At 46.5% G+C, this 11,986-nt stretch overlaps 1 protein-coding gene across 1 annotated transcript in view; it reads left to right on the top strand.

The window, feature by feature from the left end:
- The window catches only part of ace (angiotensin I converting enzyme (peptidyl-dipeptidase A) 1), a gene marked incomplete at its 5' end in the record, with an annotated part of 37,215 nt that overhangs the window by 24,577 nt on the left and 652 nt on the right, over positions 1-11,986 (top strand). Inside the window, 12 exons of the mRNA XM_083634448.1 lie at positions 290-426; positions 759-917; positions 1,033-1,120; positions 1,722-1,865; positions 2,876-3,067; positions 4,333-4,430; positions 4,959-5,128; positions 5,268-5,491; positions 5,592-5,736; positions 5,946-6,044; positions 7,317-7,439; positions 8,400-8,590. Of these exons, the coding sequence (XP_083490574.1) occupies positions 290-426; positions 759-917; positions 1,033-1,120; positions 1,722-1,865; positions 2,876-3,067; positions 4,333-4,430; positions 4,959-5,128; positions 5,268-5,491; positions 5,592-5,736; positions 5,946-6,044; positions 7,317-7,439; positions 8,400-8,590 (1,770 nt within the window). The remainder of the gene's footprint in view (positions 1-289; positions 427-758; positions 918-1,032; positions 1,121-1,721; positions 1,866-2,875; positions 3,068-4,332; positions 4,431-4,958; positions 5,129-5,267; positions 5,492-5,591; positions 5,737-5,945; positions 6,045-7,316; positions 7,440-8,399; positions 8,591-11,986) is intronic.

The raw sequence follows: 11,986 nt of genomic DNA, 5'->3' as shown, positions 1-11,986 counted from the left end.
CATTACAATAACTTGGAGGAATGCAGATTCAAATCACAATAAAACCAAAATACACTGAATGCTAAAGGAATGTAAACCAGAATCTTTGGCTGCTTCTGTGATTCTTTGTGTAGGAGTGTATTCCATAATGTACCATTCTTGATATCTATATGAAACATTGGGTAATTTTAAAATAATTTGTTGCAGACTTAACCACACAGAACTTAATTTATGCATTGAGTAACACATCCTGCACCTCGTCTGACCTGTCTCCTTGTCTGTCTCCTTGTCTGTCTCCTTGTCTGCCCAGATAAGAACACGGATGAGGTTCAAGCAAAGGAGTTCCTCGAGGAATACAACCGTACAGCGGAGCTGGTGTGGAACAACTACACTGAGGCCTCCTGGGCGTACAACACTGACATCACCGAAGCCAACAGACAGACAATGGTGAGTCCTTAGTCTGCCTGCCGACTCCACCCAGGTCACTAACACTGTCAACACTGTCAGGTCCACTAACGCTGTCAGGTCCAGCCTGCATTCTGTCTGGTCAAATGCAAAGGGCCTGTTGGACCTGATTTTCCAACCACTGCACAAATTCAGTAAATCAGTAAATTAATCAATAAATGCATCAATGAATCATGAAGTCACTGAATGAATGCATGGATGAATGAATGAATCTAATCTATCTAGATATCATCCATTCATCCATCCATCCATCCATCCATTCTTCCACCCACATATAATTAGCTATGTAAAGAGTATTCATTATTGTGCCTTAGCTGGAGAAGAACCTGGAGATGTCCAAACACACCCTAGACTACGGACAGAAGGCCCGTCTGTACGACACCACTGACTTCCAGGACGGCTCCGTCAAGCGCATCATCAAGAAACTCAGCGACATCGAGAGGGCCGGACTGCCGGCAGCAGAACTGGAGGAGGTGCGGAGGGCAGCGGTTTTAGTTATAGATGATCAAAATATGACATGGTAAAACAGGATGGCAGCTGATGAGTGAAATGAGATCTAATGCTTGGTGGGTGTCTTTACCTTCACAGTACAACAATCTCCTGTCCAACATGGAAACCAAGTACAGTGTCGCTGAGGCCTGCAGAGATGACGGAACCTGCCTTCCACTGGATCCAGGTTAGGATCAAATATGAAAAGTTTCCTTCCAAAAGGCAAAATCCATTTGAAAATGTGCCGCATAGGCTACTCAGACTACTCAGACTACTCAGGCTACTCAGACTACTCAGACTACTCAGGCTACTCAGACTACTCAGGCTACTCAGGCTACTCAGGCTACTCAGACTACTACAGTGTACTGGAATGAAAGCAAAACGCACCATTGATTATTTATATAGGCTATATAGTATATAAATAAATCAATAGTGAGTTTTGCTTTCATGCCATACTATTATTTATTTATTTATTTATTTATTTATTTATTTATTTATTTATTTATTTATTTATTTATTTGCAATGAATATGATGCAAAAGAAAATCCACAGTGGATTCACTATATAGAGACAATACATTTTGGAATTTAACCCAATGTGTTCATACACAGTACATACTGGTTAGTCATCAAACAATTAGCGTTTTCACTGAGCCTCAGCGGTCAAACACCACCTCACCTATCTTCACTGAACCTCAGCGGTCAAACACCTCAGCAGGGCTTGTGCTGCACTCTCAGGCAAATGCTGCATGTAGAACTAGGGTAATAAACGCAGGTGCTGTGTTTCAGATCTGCAGAAGATCATGGCTGAGTCCAGAGATTACGACGAGCTGTTGTTTGCCTGGAAGGGCTGGAGAGACGCTGCTGGCAAAGTACTGCGGCAGGACTACAAGAGATACGTTGAGCTGGCCAACAAAGCTGCCAACCTCAATGGTATGATGACCTTCAAAATAAAAGTGCTGCTTTCAGAGTAAAAAAACAACCTTTTCCTAACGTCTAGAGTCCTTCAGAGACCTGTAGAGTACAGCTGAGCTGATAACTTTATCAGCTCAGTGGTTAATGGTTTGAGAGGATTGCGGATTGGCGTTTCTCAGAGGCAGAGCTGTGCTGGAGGCAGAAATAATTTGATTGAGGGGGCACGGTGGCACAGTGGTAGGGCTGTGCTGCCTCACGGCAAGAAGGTCCTGGGTTCGATTCCCCCCTTTGATGCTGTGGGCGCTGAGGGTGTGTCCCCATTCCCATGTTCTCAGTGCCTACCGCCCAGGTGGGGTTGTCAAAAAGGGTCTTCCTCTGTGGAGTTTGCATGTGCATGTGGGTTTTCCTCCAGATAGGAACCCCCGCTAAAAAAACATGCCAAAAGAAATCTGATTGATACAGTAGAGATGAACAATAAATAGACGGAGCCAAAGAACCACAGTTTTCTCATTAGACTTATAAGACAGATGGTAAGAGGGTAGCTAATAATATGAAGCTAGCACTGCTAGTACATGATCAAGTGCAATCCTAGCAAGTGAGTTTGGCTGACCTTCAAGATCCAACATTAATTTCAATACCCATAGTGATAATTAGATTATAAACGAGGAATTTGACTTAGTGCATCGCGGTGGTCACATGATCAACAGCAGACGATGGAGCGATGGAGAAAAACAATCTCAAATTATAAAGTGCAAAGTCCTTTAAATTGACACATAATGGGTGGCAGCGGTGGGCGGTCGGGGGTTAGGATAGTGTCCGTGGGATCAAACTACCGGTAGGCTTAGGCCTACTAGACTATGGCTATAGGCTATAATACTGTAGGTAGCTCCCATAAGCTTTAGCTCAATCTAAATCAGTCAACCTGAGAAAACGTTTGTACAAAACAATCTGCAGTGCCGTTGCAAGTTACAAACGTCAACAATGACTAACTAATCGATGGGCGTTTGTGCCCCTGGTGCTCTCTCTAGGTCACACTGACAACGGGGCTTTCTGGCGCTCGCTGTACGAGAGCCCCACCTTTGAGCAGGACCTGGAGAGTCTGTGGAAGGAGCTGGAGCCCCTCTATCAGAACGTGCACGCCTACGTCCGCAGAGCTCTCTACAGGAAGTATGGCGCTGAACACATCAACCTGAAGGGACCCATCCCTGCTCACCTGCTGGGTAAGTGCCACAGAGAGGAGGATGTTTCTTGGAAAGAGCAGTCGCTGTTTGCGCTGGATGTCATGGAATTGCGAGATTTGTGACTTTGCATGAAAGAGATGTATTCATTTCGATGACATCTAGGCCTTAATGTGTTCAAGATTGCAGGGAGTTGAGGCTGAGGTCACTGGACAAAACTGCACTTCAATCAACATTTCACTAAGGAATCCAAAACTGCTCCTATCATCACTATAGAGACACTGCGTAACGTGTCATCATTCAGAAGCCACGCCCAAGACGGGGGGAAACGGAAACCCCCCCTCGAATCCTGGCGTTCTTCTATGTGCTCCTATGTTCTCCTTGTGCATGGTTGCGTGTTGCACAAAAATATCGTATATACGGAAGATGAACACTCCAACTTACTTCCTTGACAGCTAGATCCACATTTTTCTTCTCGCCAATTCTCAATGGCTTCCTTGTTTTGCTCAAGAGTACCAAAAAAACTTTAACTGGCGATTTTTTACATTTGTTGTCTGCGCAGCCCACCACCACACAGCAGCTTTTAGCTATGTTTGATTCAAGGAAAATTATGCTGGTGTGTGGAAATGAATGGAGCTTTTCCCCCGTGATGGGCGTGGCCTATTTCATGCAGTGTCTCTATAGCCAAAAGTCTCATTTTATGTGGTTAGCATTCCCCATTGCTATTCTGTTGTGTGCTGTACATGCTCTCTGCTTTAGGCAGGATTCAATGTGCTTTCAGAGGCGTCAAGCGTGACATTGTGTGTGACAGTTCCGCACGGCTACTGTAGGGGGTGGACCCACTCACAGTCCCAAATCCCACTGGGTTTAACAGGGGAGGAATTATGAAGGCTTCTTCTATCCTTTCAGGGAACATGTGGGCACAGACGTGGTCTGGCATCATGCCTGTCTTCTATTAGTCTGGCTGGCCAGCCTCCCCTCCCCTCCCTTCTGGGAGAGGAGTCTGGCTGCACGGAAACAGGCTGCTGGCATAAGCCCTCCCACTGCTCTACAGCTGCTCTCCCATTGGAAGCGTCGATTTTAGACGCTGCCGGATTTCCGCTCCACGCTTAGGAAGCTCTGTCATTGGCTCCGACCATGTCAATCAGAGCGGCTTCCGCTCCATCTTCCCTGTGTGTCGCTGTAAATAGTGCCCTGCCGCCGCAGTGAAAACAACAACGCTAACTAGCTGGCAAGCTAACGGCAGAAGCGTACACGCTAGCTCGTTGCTACACGCTGAAAATGGAAACTATTTTCTATCCTTTCAGGGAACATGTGGGCACAGACGTGGTCTGGCATCATGGACTTGGCCATGCCCTACCCGGATGCCACGCAAGTTGACGCCACGCCCAATATGGTGAAACAGGTGAATGAAGATGTTAGCCGGCTGTTGCATAATGGCCACTGTTACACACATGAACACACAAAGACACACACAATGCAAGACTGCAAGCAATCCTGGCTCCCTTGTACCCAAATATTGAGTGATGCACAAACACACATGCACGCACACATGCACATGCACACCCACACACACACACACACACACACACACACACACACACACACACACACACACACACACACACACACACACATGTACACATGTACACACACTAGAAGTACTGGTACTAGTACTACAAAATATCTCTAAAATATGGAGGACCCAGTCCGTAAAAGTGTTTTGTGTTAGAGGAATTATAAAACAAATCATAACTAACTAACTAACTAACTAACTAACTAACTAACTAACTAAATAAATGTGTTGATTTTTATCTTTCAAGGATGTAGAGTTGATGTGACTTTTACCAGATGGTGGATATCTCATTGGAACAGAATCCTTCAAATAGACATACATTCACAGCTTCACTCATGCTCCTCTTTCCTCATTCAGGGTTGGGATGCCAAGAGAATGTTCAATGAATCAGATAAGTTCTTCACCTCTCTGGGCTTGATTGAGATGCCTCAGGAGTTCTGGGACAAGTCCATGCTGGTGAAGCCTGACGACAAAAAGGTGGTGTGCCACGCCTCCGCATGGGACTTCTACAACCGGAAAGACTTCAGGTTCAACTTCAGCTCGCACCCCATCAAATAAAACTGCCTTTCTCTCGGACTTATATCCCATAGAGTCACTTTTGAATGATCCCTTACTGCCTCCTCTATCAAGAATTTGCCATCATCATTTCCTTGTTTGCGTTTCCAGGATCAAGCAGTGCACAGTGGTGACTATGGACGACCTGATCACGGTTCACCATGAGATGGGCCACGTTCAGTACTTCCTGCAGTACAAGGACCAGCCTGTGTCCTTCCGCGACGGAGCCAACCCTGGGTTCCATGAGGCCATTGGTGATGTACTGGCCCTGTCTGTGTCCACCCCCAAACATCTAAAGAGCATTGGCCTCCTGGACAAGGTGGAGAACGACCATGGTGTGTGGCCATACATCATGGATACTGTAGGCACATTAGGCACAAAAAAAATTAAATACAATGTTCAGCTCATCTTATTCCTTCATCTGATCATTTCTAGATAGTGACATCAATTTCTTAATGAGCATGGCCCTGGACAAGATCGCCTTCCTCCCCTTCGGATACCTGATGGACCAGTGGAGATGGAAGGTGTTTGACGGACGCATCCCATCCTCCGAGTACAACAAGGAGTGGTGGAACCTCAGGTAAAGACCTTTACAATTACCATCTACATGACCACCTTGATCAATACAAAGGGAGAATTAAATGGAGGTGATTATTGAGTGAAGAGAGAAGCGGTTGATTGACTCATTGATTGAGTGATTGTGTGTGTTAGCGAGTGAATAAATGAGTGCATGAATTAATTATTTACTTAAATCATGATTCGATGATACACTTTCCGTTTGCATTGCAGAATGAAGTACCAGGGTCTGTGTCCACCGGTAACCCGTACAGAGGATGACTTCGACCCGGGTGCGAAGTTCCACATCCCTGCTAACGTTCCCTACGTCAGGTACGTTATCTGATTGTGCAGAACAAACAGCACACCTGATAACTGAGCACACACAACTTGATAACTGCTTAGTCATCGAACACTCTAATCGACTACAGATAGATAAGATACCAACACATGGACATAGCCTGTAGAACATTATGTGCTCCTAGTCACATGGCAATCACGTTTTTTTCTCTTTTTTAATCACTTTTTGTAATATATTTCTTTCTGATTCCACTCGTTTTCTCCGCAATTGTACTTGGTACCCGGTCGTTGCTCCACCCCCTCTGCCGATCTGGGGGAGAGTTGTAGACCATATGCATAGGATGATCACACTATTCCCCCCAGTTCCCCTCCCCCCGAACAGGTGCTCTGACTGCCCAGACGAGGCACTAGACTAGTACATTGGCCAGGAGACTAGCCTAGGGCTGGGCAATTAACCGAAAATCTATCGAAACTGACATTTAGAACCTCTAACCGACTTCATCTTTCTCATGTCAATTAATATAAACGTTAAAAACGACCTTGTCTACAGTACAGACCTGGTCTACAGTACAGACCTGGTCTACAGTACAGACGGTCTACAGTACAGACCTGGTCTACAGTACAGACCTGGTCTACAGTACAGACCTTGTCTACAGCACAGACCTGGTCTACAGTACAGACCTGGTCTACAGTACAGACCTTGTCTACAGCACAGACCTGGTCTACAGTACAGACCTGGTCTACAGTACAGACCTGGTCTACAGTACAGACGGTCTACAGTACAGACCTGGTCTACAGTACAGACCTGGTCTACAGTACAGACGGTCTACAGTACAGACCTGGTCTACAGTACAGACGGTCTACAGCACAGACCTTGTCTACAGCACAGACCTGGTCTACAGTACAGACAAGGTCAACACAAAGGCAACCCAGGAGTTCGAACCTGCCACCCTCGTGTTGGTAGACAGGGAATCTACCGCTGTACTACCCGGATGCCCTTCTAATCACCATTATGAGCAGCTGAACAGTAGCAGTTTTTGTGAAGGAGAACAGTGATGTTTTTGTTTTACTGTGCTGGAAACCGATACTGTTTTGTGTGTGTGTGTGTGTGTGTGTGTGTGTGTGTGTGTGTGTGTGTGCACTGCGTGTGCACTGCATGTGTGTGTGTGTGTGCGTGTGTGTGTGTGTGTGTGTGTGTGTGTGTGCTGGGTTCTGTTAGCCTGAATAAAGTAAATGTCCACATGTGGACAGTAAAGCTCAAAGGACAGCCATATGACTGGGTACTGTTTCATGATCTTCCACCAGGTACTTTGTTAGCTTCGTCATCCAGTTTCAGTTCCACAAGGCTCTGTGTGAGGCTGCAGGGCACACGGGGACCCTCCACACCTGTGATATCTACCAGTCTAAAGAAGCTGGGAAGCTGATGGGGTAAGCAAGCACACACACGTATCCACATGTACCCACACCCACCCATATTCACATGTACCCAAACCATATTCACATGTACCCACACCTACCCATATTCACATGTACCCAAACCATATTCACATGTACCCACACCTACCCATATTCACATGTACCCAAACCATATTCACATGTACCCACACCTACCCATATTCACCCACATGTGAATATGGGGTGAATATGACCGACCCACGGGCGGCTTTAGCTCAGGAGGTAGAGCGGGTCGGCCAATGACGCAAGGGTTGGCGGTTCGATCCCCGCTCCCTCCCAGCTGCTGTCGTTGTGTCCTTGGCCAAGGCACTTAACCCCAAATTGCTCCTGATGGTGTGTAGGCACCCTGCGTGGCAGCCTGCCGCCATCGGTGTATGAATGGGTGAATGTAGACTATCTACTGATTGTAAAGCGCTTTGGATAAAAGCGCTATATAAATGCAGGCCATTTACCATTTACCATTCACATGTACCCAAACCATATTCACATGTACCCAAACCTACCCATATTCACATGAGTGACGAGGTGCTTAAAAGTACCCACACGTACCCAATCATGCCCACCCCACCACACACTCATGTGCGCACACACATATACTGTATATGCATGAAGGTATGCACACAGGCACAACACACAATTATACAATGATGTGTTTACTTTGATTTAAAATAATACACAAGCATCCATTACTGGGGCTTGAGATTAACACTAGTAGCCTCGTGTTCACAAATTCTGACTGGTAAATCTGTCGGTTTCACGAGCCACTTTGGCAGGTACAAATCTGTAGAGATTCTGTCCAGTCAATTCACTTGCCAGTGTGGCCAGCTGGTGAAAAAGATGTTTCACACCACCACGTGTTTTTAGTATTTCCAGAAGACATTTCTACTAACCCTGGCCTCCTCTAACTCCCTCTCTGACCTGTGCTGTTGGCAGTGATGTGATGAAGCTGGGCTTCAGTCAGCCCTGGCCAGAGGCGATGACCATGATCACCGGCCAGCCCAAAATGACCGCCCAGCCTCTCATGCAGTACTTCCAACCTCTGATCCAATGGCTGGAGACAGAGAACAACAAGAACAACGATATTCGCGGCTGGCCTGAGTACGACTGGAAACCTCTAAGTACCGGTATGTCAGACACACTCATGCAAGCTTAACACGCACACGCGCACACACACACACACACACACACACACACACACACACACACACACACACACACACACACACACACCTGCACACACACACGCACGCACACAGACACACACACACACACACACACACACACACACACACACACACACACACACACACACCTGCACACACACACACACGCACGCAAACAGACACACACACACACACACACACACACACACACACGTACACACACACATACGTACACACAAGCACTCGCATACAGGCAGATCATTCGCACATCATTTGAGTTGCGGGAAAATGTTTGTAATATGGGGACTTGAAACAGCATATTTACAATAGTGTCGACAATTCATAGTAAACTTGAAGCCAAAGCTTTTGGTCACCTCCTTCCCAGACAAAAACAAAGTGGCTCATTTGTCTTCAGAGAGAGGCATTCATTTAGTTTCTCTCCTCAACTGCGGCTTACAATGAAATCAATCTCCTGAGGCCCTTGTTTTACTGATGAGATCCTGCTGAAAGGATGTGTAGAGATGAGATAGATGAGAAAAAGAGAGACAGAGCGAGAGAGAGAGAGAGCGAGAGAGAGAGAGAGAGAGAGAGAGAGAGAGAGAGAGAGCCAGGAAGAGATGGCGAGGAATAGTGGAGGAGCTGGTGTGCTCGAGGGATACAAACTGCAAAAATGAATACTGTGTAGCTAGAAGAGGAAGGAGGTAAAAAGGCAGAAGAGCGACAGGAAGCACCTCAAAAAGACCTGGAGCACCCAACCCATGTGCTACTTTTCCCCAAAAGATCCTCCAGCCTGAGTTCAGATTGAAAGCTCAGCTCAAGGGTTACCGCTTGGCAGGGCTGTATTACTGAACGGGCATACCGGGCCCAGGCCCAGGGGCCCGAGAGCTCAGGGGGCCCATGAGCTAGAGTCTCTTCGCAGGCCGCCACAGGCGGCCTGCGAAGAGACTCTAACTGATGGGGCCCCTGAGCTCACTTCGCAGCTGAGACTCTAGCTTATGGGCCCCTGAGCTCACTTCGCAGCTGAGACTCTAGCTTATGGGCCCCTGAGCTCACTTCGCAGCTGAGACTCTAGCTTATGGGCCCCTGAGCTCACTTCGCAGGCGGCCTGCGAAGAGACTCTAGCTCAGGGGTGCCCAAATTCTTTCCCATGAAGGGCCAAAACTCAATCTGGGTGGAGGGCCGAGGGCCAAAAATAAACGTTGTGTAATTACATTAAAATGTATTGTGTTTTATAGAAAATTAACATTCTAAATCTAAAATAACATTTCAATATAATAATCTACTTTTTATCTGTTTGGTAATTGTAATAATTTGCAATTGGTTATATATATTTAAAAAAAAACATCTGCATTTGTGGGGAGCTTAAACATTTAATCAGTAAACACCCAGTTAAAAACAGTTGTATTTTCCACCTTTGTAATCAAGAGAGAAATTTGACTTAATTCACAACTTGAAAAATCCTCAAGGTACTTTGAAAATCAGCTTTATTGTCCATCTTTTGTAAACAATTTGCCATGACAATTTGCAGGGATGCAATCTCAGGAGTGAACACAGTATATCCGCAGCCACATTCAGACACTGTTTCACAAAGTCACCACATGAAAAAGCATGTCCACCCTTTGCAATCAGTGCAGATATCTGATAACTTTTTTTTTTTTTGCGCCGTGAGGGGGGGCCCGTGAGGGGGGCAGGCCCAGGGGCCCGTGAAGTCATAATCCGTCTATGCCGCTTGGCAGCTACTTTTACTCGTCTGAGCCAAAGAAACTGTGTGGGGGGGAACCCCTTGTCTGAGCCAAAGAAACTGTGTGGGGGGGAACCCCTCGTCTGAGCCAATGAAACTGTGTGGGGGGGAAACCCTTGTCTGAGCCAAAAAAAGTGTGTGGGGGGAACCCCTTGTCTGGACCAAAGAAACTGTGTGGGGGGAACCCCTTTTTCTGAGCCAAAGAAACTGTGTGGGGGGAACCCCTCGTCTGAGCCAATGAAACTGTGTGGGGGGGAACCCCTCGTCTGAGCCAAAGAAACTGTGTGCGGGGGGAACCCCTCGTCTGAGCCAAAGAAACTGTGTGGAGGGGAACCCCTCGTCTGAGCCAAATAAACGGTGTGGGGGGGAACCCCTCATCTGAGCCAAAGAAACTGTGTGGGGGAGAACCCCTTGTCTGAGCCAAAGAAACTGTGTGGGGGGAACCCCTCGTCTGAGCCAAATAAGGTGTGTTGGGGGAAACCCCTTGTCTGAGCCAAATAAGGTGTGTTGGGGGAAACCCCTTGTCTGAGCCAAAGAAACTGTGTGGGGGGAACCCCTCGTCTGAGCCAAAGAAACTGTGTGGGGGGGAACCCCTCGTCTGAGCCAAAGAAACTGTGTGGGGGGGAACCCCTCGTCTGAGCCAAAGAAACGGTGTGGGGGGGAACCCCTCGTCTGAGCCAAAGAAACGGTGTGGGGGAGAACCCCTCTTCTGAGCCAAAGAGACTGTGTGGGGGAGAACCCCTTGTCTGGGCCAATAAGGTGTGTTGGGGGGAACCCCTTGTCTGAGCCAAAGAAACTGTGTGGGGGGAACTCCTTGTCTGAGCCAAAGAAACTGTGTGGGGGGGAACCCCTCGTCTGAGCCAAAGAAACTGTGTGGGGGAGAACCCCTCGTCTGAGCCAAAGAGACTGTGTGGGGGAGAACCCCTCGTCTGAGCCAAAGAAACTGTAATGGGGGAGAACCCCTCATCTCAGCCAAAGAAACTGTGTGGGGGGAACCCCTTTCTAAAAAAATACTATATACATCTGGTACGAGGCCCCAAAATATATAGGAGAAACCCCCCACTGTCAGGTTACACACCCATATATGGGGCAATAGTACATTTTCACCTGGAAGACAAGATGCTGGTTTTAAGACATGGGCAAACAAGGGATTAAGCAGGGTAATGGATTTATACAATGATGGAAAGCTAATGTAATTTACTGAACTCAAAGAAAAGTATGATATTCCCTCAAAACACTTTTAGAAGTTTTAACAGCATTAGAAATGTTATCTCTGTATCTCAAAAGCATTCTCTTTCTCAGCCTCCTCTTTCAATACTGGAAGACATTATAGTGAAGCACGCTATTGGTAGGGGACACGTTTCCATAGTTTATAAACTGTTTGTAGATAAGTCACCTGAGTCTTCAGAAGACCACCATTGTTTGTTATTGGAAAACCCCAATCAAAATATTGTAAGGAGCTAGAGAGATAGAAAAGATCATTGTAAAAAAAATTGCTGATGTTAATACATGATGTCCTGTAGCATTAACAACACCACAGAAAGTTGGAAACAAATGATAATAGTAATAATAATAGACACATTAGTTATCTGTTAATTAACTGTTAACTAATGCTC

This window comes from Poromitra crassiceps, assembly GCF_964638095.1.
Source record: "Poromitra crassiceps genome assembly, chromosome: 4".
In the NCBI taxonomy this organism is placed as follows: domain Eukaryota; kingdom Metazoa; phylum Chordata; class Actinopteri; order Beryciformes; family Melamphaidae; genus Poromitra; species Poromitra crassiceps.
Note: the sequence above shows the minus strand (reverse complement) of the source record. Positions and strands in the feature narration are given on the sequence as shown.